We start from the raw sequence: 18018 nt of genomic DNA on the forward strand, positions 1-18018 counted from the left end.
GAGTCCCCACTCCAATCTGTTTTATTTATTGGATGCAGTTTCCTAATTGTGGACTTTTTATAAACTGTTGACCTATAATCTTAGTAAGAAACCGAAAAGGCACCAAAGTAGAACAGATGAATTTTTTTTTTTAATTTTTTTTAACGTTTTACTTATTTTTGAGACAGGGAGAGACAGAGCATGAACAGGGGAGGGTCAGAGAGAGGGAGACACAGAATCCGAAGCAGGCTCCAGGCTCGGAGCTGTCAGCACAGAGCCCGACACGGGGCTCGAACTCACGGACCGCGAGATCATGACCTGAGCCAAAGTCGGCCGCTTAACCAGCTGAACCACCCAGGTGCCCCGGGATGAATTTTTACTAAAATAGATTTTTCTAAAGACTTTCAGTGACTTAGCTGAGCTCTTCATCCAAGATGGCTGCCGAGCCCTGGTGACTGCCTGCATTTCATTTTTTGAAGCATTTCAAGTTTAGAGTTAAGAGTGGACCTTCTTCTGAACAACGTGGGGGAATGCTGGGGAGGAGCATGTCCATAGGAGGGTACCCTTGGACTTTTTTTTCCTCCTTCTGCTCCCTTGCAGTTTACCTATATGGTCAGACTTAAGAATATGGGATAATAGTGAGATTTATGAAAAGGGAAGAGAATTGGAGAAGGGAACATTGGTAAGAGACACTGGTAGGCCCTCGCGGGGAGGATGGTAGCAGAAGCAAGCAAGAAGGTGCTGGGCTTGTAGAGGTCAGACCCTGCAGGGCCCGGCAGGCCTCACTGTGATGACTTACCCCAGGCCCTTCCAGGAAGAGGAAGTACTAAGCCAAAAATTTTGCTAGAAACTTTTTGACCAATGTCCACGGTGGAATATGAACTTTTAGGTAAACTGTTAAAGACTGCATTTTCTGGAAACAATTTTTTTCCCCAATTGGAAGTTAAATGTCTATAGCATAAAATTTACCAATTTTAACTGTATAGTTTTGTAGCATTAAGTACATTCACGTTGGCGTTCTTGTACTCTCGGACTTTTATTCTTAGTAGAATCAATTATGGTTTTAAATCACCAAAGTGTTCAAAAGCCGTTAACTCTTATAAGTAGGTATCCTAAAGGTTCTGTCTAATCCAGCTTCTCAGCTAGCTCTTGAATCCTTTTGAGTCCCTTACCGCCACTTAGACACTCAGCCCGTCCGTAAACACCCGGAGGACAGGTGTTTCTTCAGATATTTGAAGATGCTCTCTTCCTGCAACTTCTCTTTTGTCTGTGTTAAATACACCCATTTCTCTTAACTGTTGCTCACCTACCCTGTTAGAACAAGAAGCAATTTCTTAGCCCTTTTACTTTGGGGAGTTTTTATGTATCTTCATACTGTCCCGTGTACGTCATCGTCTGTAGCCAGCAGGCTCAGATGCGCCAATCTTGGAGAACCCCTCCTCTGGGGTTTTTCTGGCAGCACGTCCAGCAGCAAGAAGCATGTGCAGAGCGATTGTTCCAATACTCTTACACAGACAGGGAGAAATACTCAATTTATGTAGCTTTTCCACTGTTTGGATGAATGTTCTCCTGAGTATTAAGTTTTAAATTCTGAAAATTAAGGGCACCTCGGGAATACTGAGGCTGATTTCTCGTATCACTTTGGACTTTGTAGTCACCTGGGGTCACATCTGCTTTTCCTGGACTACAGGGTACCTGCCGACAATTTCTTCGTGACTGGTGAGGAGAGCTGGTGACGGGTCTTCGGTGCAGCATTCTCCAAATTGGGTCCGAGGAGGACAGTTTTGTTAGATGGCAGTAGGTTTTCCGTGAGAGACAGAGTGGCGTGGTTACGTTTGGGAAAGCGTTAGGAGTAGCGTCCGGCCGCGTTGCACCAGACTCCACGGCCTTGCCCACGTTTGAGAGATCTGTTTAAAATGAGGGTGTGTCCGGTTGAGCACATGACACTTTTTTGGGGGTGACACTGCCTGGCTTAGAACCTTTCTCTATCCGTTTATAGACAGTTACGCCAACAAACGTTGAACATCTGGGAAAGGATCGGACGCTCCGCCTGCTGCTTGGTGTGCTTCCCTCAGAGTGTGGGTTAAGCATTTGAGTAACTTAGTTCTGTTACGTTCTGCGGGGATTCTCTTCTGTAGCTACAGTTTAGTAGCCTGGATATTTCTACGAAATGAGAGCCAGACCTTGTGTGCGTGTTAACCTTTTCCTAAATATATGGCTTGCTCTTAACATTTTATGAGGGTAACTTTTGTGCTTATCGCCACAGGTGATCAATATTCTCAGCCTATCAAATTCCCCATGAACGGACTCCCCGATGTGAAAAGTACCTCAGGAGACCGTGAAAACTTCTCATCAAGTTCTAAGAAGTCTGAGGAGTGGCCCGACTGGAGCGAGCCGGAGGAGCCTGAAAACAAAGCTGTCAGCATACAGATTGGTCCCGCGGAACCCCGCGATGCCTCCACGTCCCCGCTCCCTAACTTGAACACGGAGGAGGCGTCATGGGATGACTTTGAGCCCAGCAGCTTAGACAGTGAAACAAACGCGGGAGGAGGAGTCCCCGCTGTGAGACCTGGGGCTGCAGGGGGACCTGAGCCCATTCCTGCCTCGTTTTCACTCACGGAAGAGCCCAAGCCTTCGAAACCCGGCCTGTGCCAGAAGGCCGGTCTTGCGCCAAGCGGGGATGACCCGGGCCACACCGAGCCCCCAAAAGTGTCACCAGAAGGACGCCTTAAGGTTCCGTCCGAACTGGGTTTAGGAGAGGAGTTTACCATTCAAGTGAAAAAGAAGCCAGTACGAGATCCAGAGTTGGACTGGTTTGCGGATATGATCCCAGAAATTAAGCCTTCGGCTGCTATTCTCATTTTGCCTGAACTGAGGACAGAAATGATGGTTTCCGGCGAGGATGACGTCCCACCAGCGATGCAGTTTTCCTCGAAATTCGCTGCAGCAGACCTTACCGAGGTGAGGATCGGTAAATCGCGTCGCTAGCGTCAGGGTGTCCTCGTCCGTGCCGGTTGCCCGGTCTCGTTTGTCACGCCTGCCGTTTTCCCAGGGAGGGAAGCGACTGACGCGCACAGCTGCTTAAAATGAGGATACGGGCAGTTCCTGTACCCGACGGCTTTCCTTCCCCAGAAGGATGTAGCGTGCTCAGCAAAGTGTTTAACTGGCCACTGGTTATGACCAGGATAACCTCTTTATGGGGAGAGGGATTAAGCCAAGAATAGGGTGTCTTCAGATTGATTTTGGATTGATACGGTCCTCGGGAGGTTACCTTACAAAGCTGCGGCTTTATGATTCTGGAACCAAAGCGAGCCTCCCCTCGGCTTCCTGTTCACAGGGAGGGAGGGAGTGTACTGAGCACGAGGAAGTCTGTTCTGGCGTCGAAAGGCAAGCGTTAGGCTCCTTTCGATTCAGAAATGACTGGTTTCAGCAGGCTGCCCTTGGTTTGCTTTATCTTGCTGCAGGGAGAGTCCGAAGGCTGGGGAGACGAAGGGGAGCTGAACTGGGAAGATCACAACTGGTGACAACGGGCGGAACTTTAGGGCAAAGGATTTCTTTAAAAAATCCAACTAATACCTCAAAAGCGGGCTCTGCAGACCGGAAAACCCAGAAGCACCGTTTTCCCCGCCTGTGCCAACTGAAGCGTGAGCCCCCGAGTGGCGGCGCCCGGGCACCGGTCCTGTGGAGGGGCCGGGGCGCGTCTGCCTGAGGCCAGTTTCTGTGAAGGGCAAGCAGCCGTGGAAAGGTTGAATTTACTGCTTGTTTTCCAGGACAATTCCAGAGGTAAAGAAAATAAATACAAAAATTCAAGCTGATTAGCTTAATTCTGTGCCATTTCTTTAACAAAAGAGTAAGCTTTACTATGAGATACAACTTACTGAAAAAGTTTTAGCTATAAAGTATATAAATGATTTTAGATTGCTGAGGTTTCCTTAGGCAGCTTATTTATTTGTTTACAGATGTACGAGTGAGGGGCCCTGTGGGGACCTGGGCAGTTCCTGACTGTTCCACATGTATCACGTTGTACCAAAGCTCTTCATGAGAAACCTCCCCCCTCGACCTGTTCTCTAAATAAATGTCCAATAAAGACTATTTTCGCTAGATTCAACTTTACAAAAGTTGTTTTATATGTGCTAGAAAACGCATAGTTCCATCAGTGCATTCATTTACAAAACACAGAGCAGGCTGACAAAGATGATTCGGGGGGGTGGGGGGGGGGTGGGGATCGGTCCATTCAGGGGCCACCTGAGAGTACAAGTCGTTTTAGCCTATCCATCCTTTCTTGGAGCATCTCCAGTTTCACTACAAGCCAGTCCGGAGCAGGAGACTTCTGGAGTAATAGTTCCACCGCCTCCAAGGCCACGGATGCTGCCTGTAGTGCTGACCCGCACTCTTCTTCCGCAGGGAGCTCACGACGGGCTCTTTTTGCGCAAGGCTGGCAAATGAGAATAAGCTGCGATAAGTAATGCCATGATACCCATCTCAAAGATGATAAAGAACTTTCTTTCTGGAGCTCTGAACTGTGAAGTTTTATGTGCAAATTTTATTTAGTCATTGGTTCACCAGGGGAGGAGGGAACCACCACCCCTGCAATCACCTAGAAAACTCTGGGAAGGCATTTCTGGTTAGTTCCACTAACATTAGGGCCCAAGGAAAGTAAGAGAAACGCCTGCCTCATCCAGTCATTTCCAGTGAGTTTCTTTGGGATTATCTTGCAATCTGTCCTGACAAAAAAGCCCCAAGTATGAATTTTCTAAATGGTTCCAGTTTACTTTTTAATGCTAAGTTTATAAATGAGGAGAGCTGTGGTCTTTCGGAAACTTTTACGGCCAATTCCAGAAACTGTCAGTCAGGCTTTTAGCATCACCGCACTGGGGTGGGAACTGGGGCTGAGCCACCTTTTGTGATCACGGCCTTCCTAAGGAAGGTCATAATAAATTCGAGAGAGAAAAAAAAAAAAAACCATGCACAAGCAGGGGAAGGGCAGAGAGAGAATCCCAAGCAGACTCCGTAAGTCAGTGCAGAGCCCAATGTGGGGCCTGAACTCACAAACCATGAGGTCGTGACCTGAGCTAAAACCAAGAGTCGGACACCCAACTGAGTCATCCAGGGCCCCATGGTCATAATAAATTCTTGAGGGCTTATTTACACTGATATGTAACTTTCAGGCTTGAAATCTGTAAAACTAAGTCTTTCCTGAAGACTAGTTATAAACAAACTTTTCTTTTTACAAAAGTTATAACTAAACTCACCAGAATATCGTTCATTTGGACTATGATTCTATATACATGTGTATATCAGTGCTCAAAACAATATTCTGAATATCCTTAGGGGTATCAGATTTTTGCCTTTTAATAGGTAGATGTGATTTCTAGACACTGCCCAGAATTATCCGGCTGGGTTGATGAATGAAGCAAGGGATCAGCCTAAGCATCTTGGAAGGTGAGTTCATTGGTTTTCCGTGGTTCAGAAACTACTGTTTGTCACTTCACTGATAACAAATACAGAACTTTCCCAAAAGTTACTACAAACAATTGAAAGTCCTGTTGAAAGAGCAGGGACAGTATGATGTTAAAACTTATTTGCAAGGGTGCCTGGGAGGCTAAATTTGGTTATATGTCCGACTCTTGGTTTCGGCTCAGGTCATGATCTCACAGTTCGTGGGTTCAAACCCCACACCAGGCTCTGTGCTGACAATGTGGAGCCTGCTAGGAAAGAAGAAATGTGATTTTTTAAAGAGCAGCTACTGTAAAACAGAATTTTACATTTCTAGATCTATTTGATTATATTTTAAAAATGCTTATTTTTGAGAGAGAGAGAGCGCTTGAGTGGGAGAGGGACAGAGAGAGAGAGGGAGACATAGGATCTAAAGCAGTCTCCAGGCTCTGAGCTGTCAGCACACAGCCAATGGGGGCTCGAACCCACAAACTGTGAGATCATGACTTGAGCCAAAGTTGGTCGCTTAACACCGACTAAGCCACCCAGGTGCCCTGATGTGATTATATTTTGATATTCAATAGGAGGCCAGGAACCATCCTGGTTTTTTTTTTCACTTTTATCAGTAAGAAGGGCAGAATTTCTCTTAAAGCTTGACCCATACTATAAAGTCCATACCTGTAAAGACGACCGCTTTGCTTCTTCTACAGCGACGTTAGCAAAGCGTTCCCAGAAAATGGTTTTTTCCTGTTTCACACGTTCCACCCTGGCAGCCGCGGTTTCATCTACAAACCCAGTCTGCCACAAATCGTGAAAAATCAAGTAAACACCAAGCATTCTCTGACAGACAGAAAATGCTGTGATATTCAGAAAATGAGAAGACGCCGTGCATGTGTGTGTAAGCACCCAGTATTAAACTATTCTGGCTTAGCCTGTGAGCTGGGCAGGTTTTGGAAGGTGGACTCATCTGTAAATGCACCATCTTCGTGTAATTTGGATAAAATCACTCTCCAGTGTTCTCCTTCCCCACAGAAAAGCCAAAGTGTCTTCTTTCCAGGAAAAACTGATAGTCTGCGAACCTTCATTGTACAGGGTGAGAAACTGGTAAAAACAACATGTACACACATACTTCACCAGCTGATGTGTGAGGTATACGTGCGTATAAACAGCCACATGGCCCCGTTTAATAATGGGCGTGGTACAAAAAAAATCAGTAGTTGAGCATAATGCACTTTCTCTGGTCTTCGAAATCTGTGGCTTAATGTCCTGCTAGTGTTGCAATTAGCCCCTTATGCCCCAGAACTGCCCCCACAGAAGTTCCAAGGTGTGCACAGACATGGGAGCCAAATGACTCAACAGTTGGGTTCTAACTATTAAAAACAGCTTTAGCAATGTCACAGTTTGGAAAACTAGGTCTTTTGTTGGCGCAGGAAAGCCACGTAAAATTCTACGTAAATGAGAGGAGTAAACGCGGCCTCTCAGGCCCCCAGTTCTCCATGCGAATCTAGGAGGGTAACGTTCGGGGCCCCTCGGTCCTCTCACTGCCTGAACTCACAGCGACTCCGCCCGGTCTCTGACCTGTCATCTGGCCCCGGCTGTTTAACTTGTGTCACCTGTGTGCTGAGCGCTATGAACAATTTAAGAAGATACTTAAGTCGGTTACAATCATACAATTTTAAAAAATGACAAAATACGTGATCCCACTATTTTGATCTACATAAATAAATACCTTCTCCAGAAAGGATACAACTTTGTTCTTGGTTTCTTCGGAACTGAGACACTGTGGGACTATCTCTTCATGATTTGTTCCCTATCAAAAGATTGATAAACGAGATCGATTTTAATGTATTTCAACAACTTGCAAAGACAAATACATGAGTTTTAAGAGCAACTTAAGAATGCATTTTAAAAGAAAACTATCCGAGGACACTCAGAAGACCGTCAGCTCACAGTCCCTTCAGGGCGCCTCAGGACGACGCAGCGTTCTGCACGGGCACGGCACTGTGAGCTTTAGTCACCTCTGCCCGGTCTCTGGGCCCCTTATGAGCACAGGCGTGACTGCACAGCGACAGGCAAGAAGGCTCACCTTCTCCATGGACCTGAGCTCGCGGGGCTCTGTGTTTATCTCCCTAACTCCTACGATAGTTTGAGATGAAACGTGTTACTGATTTCAAACTCAAAAATACTGTCTGGAAGACAGCGTCCGAGTTAGTAGGCCTGGTCTGAATGCTCGGTTCTGGTTGTTACCACCCTTGACCTTAGGAAAGTCCCTTCATTTCTCTATGCTTCATTTTTAGATCCTGTAAAATAGATCGTTAGCAATACTTCCTCCAGCAGAAAATTTTAATGACCAAGATCAAAAGTAGCTCAATAAATGTTTCTAGAACGTTTTAAAATATTGCAAATATTAAACTGTTTTGGAGGTCATTATGATAGGCTGGTCTTATAATTACCTGGGCAAACTGAGTAAACGCCTCTAACGTATGTTGTTCTAGTATCCAGTTCCCGTCAGCTAACAGTAAGGCAAAAATAGAAGATAGGTTGGGCAGAATTTTGTCCTACAAAGAGAACCAAACCTTATTAGAGGAAAATCTCAGTAGAGTACATTCACTCTTCTTTATTTATTTTGAGAGAGAGCACGAGTGAGCAGGGGAAGGGTAGAAGGGAGGGGAGAGAGAGAATCCCAAGCAGGCTCCACGCTGTCAGCAGGAAGCCCGATGAACCGTGAGATCCACGAACCGTGAGATCATGACCTGAGCCAAAATCAAGAGTCAGACACTTAACCAACTGCACCATCCAGGCGCTCCAACATTCACTATTCTTAATGTCAGGTTTCCCCAATTCTGTCCCCGTGAGCACACACTAATCCACGTTAGGTCATGTCACTCCTTTGTTCAAATGCTTCCAACAGCTTCTCATTTCCTTCGGAGTAAAGGCTGAAGTCCTTACAATGGCCCGGAAAGCCCCACTACCGGTGTGTTAGCTCTACTGGCTTCCCTCCATGTATCAGACGTGCTCTCAAGAGGGATCAGGCTTACGATTTCCCCCACGTGCAGGACGCTTCCCCCAGATACCTGCATGGCTTGCTCTCTCAGCTTCAGGATTCTACTCACAGCTCACCTCGGTGAGGACGCCACTGCCAATAACCCGTTTAAAACTGTACCACATACACATTCTCTCCTTCCCACCCTTGCTTGCTTTCTCTCCAGAGCACATACACTATTTCATATGCTACGTCACTCCTTCTTAGTTGCCTTCCGACAGGCTGAGGGTGGATATTTATTAGTTTGTTCATTAATGAATCCCCAGTGATTAAAACAGCACCTGACACACAGCAAAAACTCAGCAATATTTTTCTTGAATAAAATGTCATCTCCTGGCTTTAAAGGCTCTTATACGCCGATGAATCCACCAAATTTTTCAGGCCTTTGCTCCGGGGAATATATAATTTCTGCTAATAAACCATTTGTTCCACATCTGGGCCCATCAGGGTGCATAGCTATTCATAAATGAGACAGTATTTTGGAGTTTATCTTCTGCTAAAAAGAAGACAGCCGAATGCAAAGATCTTTGCATACTTCTGTCCAGAGTTTAAAAGAAGCTGTCAACATCTACCTTTCTCTCATGAAACATAACCTTGTGTGATGAAAATAGTATGATACCATTTACTTGTGAGCAAATAAGAGCCCTTTAGAAACTAGCCAGTTAAATGTTTCTATTGCAAAGATTTTAATATCTACTGAGATAACATCCATCATATTTTTGCTCCAATTACATGACAAGGTTGTCATCACCCATGGGCGTGAAAAAAGCCAACTATCTAGACTGACCACAGTAATAAGGAAGGCAAAATTCAGTTCAGGAGGTTGTATCTGGAAATTAAGTAGTATATTGTCAGACCCCTGCAGTATAATTTATAAGTAAATATCCATTTGCCAATTATATATACTTTGCAACATTTTCAAAAACATTGTCTTAACAAACAAGTTCTTTTTCATGGATATAAAACCAAGAGTATATACAGTTTGATAAATTACCCAATTTCCTCATTATATACTATTCCCTAGAAGACATAAATGTCTGCCTTCCTCAGAGACATTGTGTACTAAAGGCCAACTGGAATGAGACTCTCAGGCTACCACCAACTCTAAATTATTTGTATGTCAAAATGTATTTTTCTAAAAAGAAAAAAACTTACAATGAGTTCTATTTTGACAAAGTCATCCTCTCTTCACAAAATACATCCCCCCCCCCCAACTTTCATTGTCAACAATCCACAGAATTTCAGACAGAAATCAGAAGCCTGAAAACTTTACTAATTCTTACAGAGATTTTGTTAACAAAAGAATTAAAGGAATTTGGAGAACAAAAGCATGAAGAATATTACCTGGATAGCTTGAGGTATAAAAAAATTTCCCAGAGAAGATACAAAATCGAGCACTGCCAAACAAACATGGTCAGGAGGCTCTAATTTAAGCAGTGAGGTCTGCAAAGTTACTACCTAAAGTGGCAAAGACCAAAGAACAGTTAGAAATGAAAACAAGTATTTTGTAGAGACCTAATGAGTAAGATTTTGATGGATGTGTGGAAGGGAAAACACAACAAAACCCAAAACAGCTGAACACTCAACAAAGCCTACACTTCACAAGTGGAATTTGAAGAAAACAAACAAATGCCTGACCCATTTATTACAGTATTCATCCTCCCAACTGCTGTTAAAAAAAAAAAAAAAAAAGTGTCTTCCTGAAAAACTACATACCAGTGCTCTCCTTTCAAATCCTTAATAGTTGTTCTGTATTATAAATTACAGTGACGGAAATTCATTATTTAAAGCAGGGATCGGCAAACTTTCTATGAAGGGCCAGGTGGTAAATACTTTAGGCTTTGTAGGTAGTATGTTCCCTGCTGCATACTCTTTGTTTTTTTTTGTTTTTTAGTTTTTATTTTACAAACCTTTAAAAATGTAAAAATCATCCTTAGCTCTTGTCCTATAAACAGGAAGGGAGAACCTAGCCAGGAAGCCATAGTTTGCCAATCCCTGGTTTAAAGGAACACAGAGATAAAGTCTCCTATAAAAGAAGCAACACCTAAATGAACAATTTACTTATGCTGAAATTTTAGAACTTTAGTTATGTGGGTTTTTTAAAGGTAGACACAATTCTATCAAAATTATCCATATGATTTTTCAAAAAAGATTATTAGAAACTTCAGAATCCACAAAGTCTGAGTCAATGATTTTACTGTATTCTCATTCTCTGTAATTTAGTTAATCCATGTTATGCATATAGAATGTGTAATTTATTTACTATAATACATATATACATATATTTAATATAATACATATACATAGGTACATATATACACATATACATACACATATACATATTATGCATATATAAATATGTAATTTTTTTATAAATATGTAATTTAAAACTGCACCTCATTAGTATGTATTTGTTAATGCCAAGTTGTGAATGTGCACAACCACTAACCAAGCTACTAAAAACAAAGTGTTAGCAGTTCTGCTTTCCAGCATATATGGTCCTGTGATAAGGTATTATTCCTTCCATCCTCCTCCAAGGAATGATTAGTTTTACCTCGTAACTGTTTATTTCTTAATGTGCCTGTAAGCTTAAGCCAACTCTCGATTTGGGGGATCAGTTCTGTCCAAGATGGACTAATTCCAAAGCCTCTGGAATCGTTTCAGAGAAGACGGAGGCCTTTTGCCGTCTCCTCTCTGTATCGGCTTAGAAACGCCAAAGGCAGGCAGTGACTAGGCAGCATCAAAAGGATCCCCCCGACAGTGACCTCGTCCTGCCGGCTCCAGCCATGCAGGCTGGGGGCCAGAGAGAAAATTCAGTAGTCCTTTACGTCAGAATCATGCTTTCCAAGAGACCGTGAAGACGGTCCCTAAGTCCACATTGCTTATATTCCGCACTCCCACAGCTGCTGAAATACATTTGAGCACGGTATGCATGCAAAGTTCACACATGAGCTATGACTCCTGGCCTCAGGGATGTTCTGGGGCAGTTAAAGCTTGGACTATTTGGCATCAGGGAGATAGGGAAGAACAGATATGGGCTGAGCCAACAGCCTGTATCCTAACCATACTCTACTGGATGAGTGAAAGAAACGAGGGGACCGCCCTAAGATAAAGCAAACCTGTGACGTTTACATTCAGTCCAGCAGGAAAGGGGGAACAAGCAAACTGAGCAACAGATCGCTAAAAAGGGCTGTTTCTACAAAGCTATCTTAGGTCATACCAGTTCAATAATTTCCTCAGCAAAGTATCAACAATTTGTTCACTGTCCTTACCTGACTTATCAGATGAGGATCTAGAGTTTGAACGAAAAATCCCAACAGTGAAAGTAAAAGGCTAAGTGTCTGCTGAACATAAGGTTGACCTGTTACCTTAAATAAGAAACACAAAATAATTTTGGTGAAAATTTTCAATTACATGAAAATAGCTACCTTTTAATGAACATTTATTATACACTAGGCAATATGCTAAGTGTTTTATATTACCTCACATATACCTTATAACTCTACGAAGTAGCTCTTACTACCCTCACTTTACCAAAAAATAAGAAAAAGGGGCAGAGAGGTTAAATAATTTGCTCAAGATCCCATGACCAGAAATTCCATTTCTCTTCTCTGTAACTGTGGTTTCTATCATGATACGGTAAGCTAGATCACCAGCAGAGAGATCCTCAATGAATATTTACTGAATGATTTGTGAGGATTGGGGGAAAGCACTTCCTGAAGTTAAAATACTAAAGAAGGGAAATTTAACCATACGTAAATTTTAATGATAAAACATTATCTGCAAAACCATTTCTATTATTTACCAAAAGTGTGAATGTTGCCTTCAGCTTCCAGCAGCTGGCACTACTCAAAGAAACCAAATGTCCTATTTAGATTTTTAAACTAAATGTCATTTGGAAACCACAATAATCTGTGGGACACCCATCATCCCAATTCTAGCCTGTCACCTGGCCTCTGCCATCGCTGGGGAAGAGGAACACAAAGCAGCCATAGCCATCCACTTGTCCCTGCCGCCTTTAGGCCAGGTCACTCTCCACTGCCCAAAAGATTTCATGGAAGACCCCAGAACCACAGAAACAGTCTATACTAACCCAACAGAGAAGAGAAACAATACCAAGAAGGGTTTGATTTTTTTTAATAGGGTCCAAATGGTCATGAAAATAGTTAGCTGGACTGTCAGTCACTCTACTAAGCTCTAGTTTTACTAGTGGAATCCTGTGACACTCAAAAAGAACTGGTTGAAAGAGCACAAATAGGTATTTTAAGTTCTGATTGCAAGTTCTATCAAGCACCTAAAGAAATTACATACATTTCACTCCACACGGAAATTTTGGTGCTATTCTTTTTTCAGTATTTTATTTGTTCTCCGGAGAAATTATCAGCTGCTTTCCTTACCAGCGTAGTGTTTAAAAATGCCCAAAGCTGACTCCCGATTTCCAGAATTGCAGTCTGCTGTGCAATCTCCAAAGCTTCACTAGCAGAATTACACACAGCAAGCAAAGCAGAAAGCAGTGTGTTCTGTAAGTGGAGACAGAGGGAAAGAACTGAGGTTAGATCCCAGTCTAAAGGAGCCGAGGCCCCAGAGGTTATGGGTAACTTGTACCTCTGCATAAAAACCCGTGGCCAATGTGTATTCTAAGACCCAATGCCATCTTTTCAGCTACTTCATTAATACATTTTATTAAAAATAATTTTCCTTATAGACAAACATCTGCTTCATTTTCTACATATTTTTTTTTTCCTTTTAGGTTAAAATTTAATATCAAAATGGAAACAGCATTGTATTTTAATACAATGATACAGACTGTCCATATAATCAAGCTAATTTTATAATATTCATCAACTACAGATTCTATTTTTTTCACATGATGCACCTAGCAATCTTTTACCATTACTAGATTTTTATTATTGCTGTTGTTTCATAATTAACCTTTAAAATTCCTCAACAACACTCTGCATTCAATAAACAAATACAATACTTGAGAAGTACACTATCTAGAACTTGAAACTAAAAACCGTCTTATCTGGATCTGCTCTTATCTATATATGGAATCTCTCTCTCTGGCCAGGAGTGCAGTGGGCTGCACGTAATGATTAGTAACAATGCCTTTAACCCATTATACTTCAACAACATTTAAGTTTGAAGGATTAGCGCACAGCTTTTTATTTAAGATTTACCTATTTCCTTCTACAAATAAGCATGTAAAATGACCTGCTGAAATAAAGTTTTGGTCAGGGCAAAGATATACTCAAGTTTAGAAAACAGGTGCATTATTTTGCCTACTCCAAAAAATTTTTTATCTTCAACTGCAAAAATCAGTGCACAATAAATGTAAAACCTGAACAATCTAAGCTACTCCTGTGTATTTCAAAGTTATCTCAAAATAAATGCAAATAAAAACTTGTATTTCCTTTAATGTGTGTATATGTTTTAAATTATCCTGATAATTTAAAAAATTATTTTTAATAAAATTTTATTTTATTAAAATTATTTTTTAATAAAATGTATTAATGAAGTAGCTGAAAAGATGGCACTGGGTCTTAGAATACAAATTTGACACAGGTTTTTACGCAGAGTTAGAAGTTATTCATAACCTCTGGGGCCTCAGCTCCTTTAGACTTCATTATCATCAAGTGCCATGAATAGAACAGAGCGTCAGAACACTTACACTCAGTGTGGAGATCTAAGCCTTGAAAAAACCCTGACCTCGTAATTTAAAATTGCAAATAGACCCCCAGCTCCTTGAATATCCTGTCCCCATCCCTGCTTGATTTTTCTCCACTTATCCCAAACTGATCTAAAACATTTACAAATATATTCATTACTTATTTTACTGTCCACAGCTGAGCTAGAGTACAAGTTCATGAGAACAGGAATTTTTGTTTTGTTCCCTATTCTATCCCCAATGCCTAGAACAGTGCTTGGCACACAAGAGTGTCCAAAATATGCTTGCTGGATGAAATAAATGAGGAGAAAATGATACTAAACTGGAAAACTGAACCACATGTAGTATAGTCAATTTTTCAATCAATTTTAAAAAATCATGTAGTTTTTACTTCTTCTAGATGAACTTCTTTTACGTTTCATTAAGAGGGAACATAAAGCTCCTAAGAACTACATAAAGACTCAGAATAGGTGTGTCTAAAACGGGGGCTGCATTTTGTCAAACAGAAGAGTCATGTCTGCCTAATCTAATGATGTGTCAGCAAAATCACTGCACATAAAATATTTCATACTGAGTTTCATCTTGGTCCAGTGTGTCTTGAACTGCAGACCCTCAGCCCCCAATGTAATTTACATCAAGATGGAGTAAGTTTCTCACAGACCCCTTTACAATGTAGAATCTGAAAGCTTGCTAGTTTCTAACCTGAGGGCAGAGACTGTATCCTTCTTATTAACAACCCATCACTAGTACCTTAAGTAGTGCTCAATAAACAGTTACTAAATGAACCAAATCAATCAAAATTCTTTTCTTACCAGAGAGTCAAGCTCTCCCAAAGTACGACTATTGCTTAGCCACTCCGTACACCGTGCAATGCCTACTCCGACGACCTCTTGTGCGGCTTGTTTCCTAAGCTCGGCAGGTAACGCCTGGAAGGAAATATATTGCCACAGAGACAGATTTTCTGCTTCTCTGGGGGAAAATTTCTGGATGAACTCCACCTGAAAAAAATTGAAGAGTAACAGAAGACGATCTGATGAATGGATACACAAAAGCGGAGAACTGGCTCCCATGGTTTATGTTTTTAAAAAGCTTTTAACTGACAAGGACCAGACCAAGGTAAATGACACGAACATGCATTATTGTATTTGCTGTTGTTGCATTTGTTTGCAAATGCAAAACGCAGTTTAAGTGGAACATGATATGTAGGCACTGAGAGATGTTAAAAATAATCTATTTCATTATTAGTAAGGTAGCTGTTTTATCCTACCCAGTAAGTCTATTATTTTCCTAAGAACATGTGTGCTCGTGACCTTGTTAAGTCAAAAGTAATATTCCAAGGTATGCCAAAAGAGGGATTCGGCCAACCCTGGCGGCTTACTGTTATCTCAGCTGATTGGAACAAAGGACCTACAGAAAGAAGCAAAGCTCATCGGTTCGATTTTCCACTAGGCTAGTTGGCTTTGCTCTCAGAGGACACACAGAATTTGTTTCACAAACGTAAGCCACCAGTTCAGAATTATGTGGCTAGCAAATCCATTCTACCACTGAAATAATTCAAAGCCTTTGCCAAGTTAACAGAAAAACAGCACTAGTTTGTTAAAAATGAGGCATCAGCAGACTAGCTAAAAACAGAACACAAACATTAAAAAAACAAAAAGTTAAAATAATAGTTTCCAGTGGAAAAACAGCAAAAATAATGGTGCACTGAATTTCTAAATGAAATATAACCTAGGAAGTATATTAATGTAATTTTTTAAGAGGAATAATTCAATTTGTAGTATCTCAAATCTACTTGATGAAAACTTCCTATATTAAAAAAAAAACAAAACCCTACCATGTTAAATTTGACAGAGTAATATTCTCACATTGTGTATTACATTTATATTTGGATTTTGTTTGCAGACAATATTTAGCTGTCAAAACAAGGGAGAAATTGTATGGCTATCTTCTGGGACAGCTGATAAAGCCAGAAAAATGGACCCTCTGATGAGCTATGTGTCTATTATAATAAGCAGCTTTATTCATGAAACCAAACTGCATCAGGAGGGCCAAGAGAAATGTGCCAACTGATAGACATCAGCTGAACATGACCTTTCTTTATAATAAAATCCAGCGACTGAATGAACTAGTTCCCTTGCCAAAATAGAAAATACAAATAGTAATGCCCTGGACAACATAAAAGGGTAGGTGTTGACAAAATTTATTACATAGAAAAAGTGATTTATTTACTATTTTGAGTTTGAAAACCCCAGTCTCAATACAATTTTAAATATTCAGGGGCACTGGGGTGGCTCAGTTAAGTGTCTGACTCTTGATTTCGGCTCAGGTCATGATCTTGTGGTTGTGGGTTTGAGCCCCACATTGGGCTCCGCACTGACAATGTGGAACCTGCTTGGGATTCTCTCTCTCTCTCCCTCTCTCTCTCTCTCTCTCCCCCTTTCTCTGCCCCTCCCCCATGCTCTCTCTCTCTTTCCCAAAATAAATAAATAAAACTTAAAAAAATATATTTAAAACTGCCAGCGTTAACAACAGTTCATAAGGAGTGAAGTAGAAGTGAATAATTTGCAGAGACTTAGGACTTCCCTTGTTAAAATTGAGAAGAGAGGAAAAATACAACAGTGGGCTTAAAATGCAAATACTGACACTACTTTTTTTCTTTTCATAGTACTTTTTATTTTAGATAAAAATGGCAACACAACTACCAGTCTACTTAAACCAGGTATATTAAATCCTTTCCTCTCAGTAACCTTGTACTTTTGCTCGTTTCTATAAAACAGAAATATTATTAACAGTTACACACTGAAAGAGATAATAGGATATCAATAATTACTCTCCATACTGAAACAGAAACACATTTTAATCTCCCTAGTTACTGGCAGTTCCCCCCAAATTATTGCCACACTTTTTTTTTTTAAGTAAAACATCACTGAACTGGGATCAACTATTTTCACTATGTTAATGCTGCACCACTAATACAAAATCTAGGTTTTTATTTCACCTTTTAAAAAGATACCATCCTGTGTGCAAACAGTAATTACTTCCAGCTTCGCTGCTTGTCTCTCCTTTTCCCCAGCGCGTGCTCTCCCCCCTTCACCCCTGTCCCAGCCGCCCTTCCTCCCCCATCCTTTAGCCTATGTCACAAATGCCTCCATCTCCAACAGCTTCCCCTATTCCCCCGTTCCCACCCATACCTCCCCACAAATGATCTTCTAAGCTATGAACACCCAACAAAACCCGATTTGTGCCACTTTTGGTACTCCTTACGTAGCACCTTTCACCATGAGCACTTTAATAAATTTGTAGTTTCTACCAGATTTTATGTTCTTTCTGGTATCATGATATATAGCACAGTGGTTTCCAAGTTTTTTCTTTTAAACAAAGCACTACTAAAAATTAACGGAGAGCTTTACACACCTCAACAAGAAAAGCAGATTTCACAGCTACAGGGACAAGGAGGCAGACCGGCACCCTGCGAACAGGAAGCCCCGGAACAGCCGCCTGCAGAAGAGCTGAGACAGGAGCCGGGGCCGGGGCGATACAAGCACAGCTTTTGGATGGAGTAAGACGGACCTGGCACAGATCCCGACCCAGCCGTTTGTCATGGTGAGTTTCCCTGAGCTACTGTGTCTTCACGTGCAGAATGAACGTTAACAGCACGGATCCCACCCACAGGCTGACGCGGGAACTCCAAGAACTGAAGTGCCCAGAACGCAGCCCAGTCCATCTCAAAGAAGGCCCGTTCCCTCCCTCCTTCCTTCAGGAGGAGGGATCACGTCCTCAGGGAAAAGGAGAAAGAGCAGAGCCTGGCAGAAGAAGGAACACTTGTGAAGTGTTCCCTTCGAGCAGCTCGCGTTCCGAATCTCAAGTCTCAGCTCTATCTAGGGAAGGTTAG

General features: G+C 41.7%; 2 protein-coding genes across 2 annotated transcripts in view; one reads left to right on the forward strand and one right to left on the reverse strand.

The window, feature by feature from the left end:
* Nucleotides 1-4082, forward strand: part of SCYL3 (SCY1 like pseudokinase 3) — a 41819-nt gene extending 37737 nt beyond the window's left edge. The window contains 2 exon segments of the mRNA XM_053909307.1: nucleotides 2246-2940; nucleotides 3444-4082. Coding sequence (XP_053765282.1) covers nucleotides 2246-2940; nucleotides 3444-3503 — 755 coding nt within the window. The 3' untranslated portion in view covers nucleotides 3504-4082.
* FIRRM (FIGNL1 interacting regulator of recombination and mitosis) overlaps nucleotides 3907-18018 on the reverse strand; it is a 44792-nt gene continuing 30680 nt past the window's right edge. The window contains exons 17-24 of the mRNA XM_053909308.1: nucleotides 14939-15124; nucleotides 12856-12978; nucleotides 11731-11826; nucleotides 9803-9916; nucleotides 7869-7973; nucleotides 7145-7225; nucleotides 6094-6213; nucleotides 3907-4414 (exon numbers count right to left, since the gene is read on the reverse strand). Of these exons, the coding sequence (XP_053765283.1) occupies nucleotides 4214-4414; nucleotides 6094-6213; nucleotides 7145-7225; nucleotides 7869-7973; nucleotides 9803-9916; nucleotides 11731-11826; nucleotides 12856-12978; nucleotides 14939-15124 (1026 nt within the window). The 3' untranslated portion in view covers nucleotides 3907-4213. The remainder of the gene's footprint in view (nucleotides 4415-6093; nucleotides 6214-7144; nucleotides 7226-7868; nucleotides 7974-9802; nucleotides 9917-11730; nucleotides 11827-12855; nucleotides 12979-14938; nucleotides 15125-18018) is intronic.

The sequence above is a fragment of the Panthera pardus genome, unplaced genomic scaffold (assembly GCF_024362965.1).
Source record: "Panthera pardus isolate Hobbes unplaced genomic scaffold, ASM2436296v1 HiC_scaffold_21, whole genome shotgun sequence".
Taxonomy (NCBI): domain Eukaryota; kingdom Metazoa; phylum Chordata; class Mammalia; order Carnivora; family Felidae; genus Panthera; species Panthera pardus.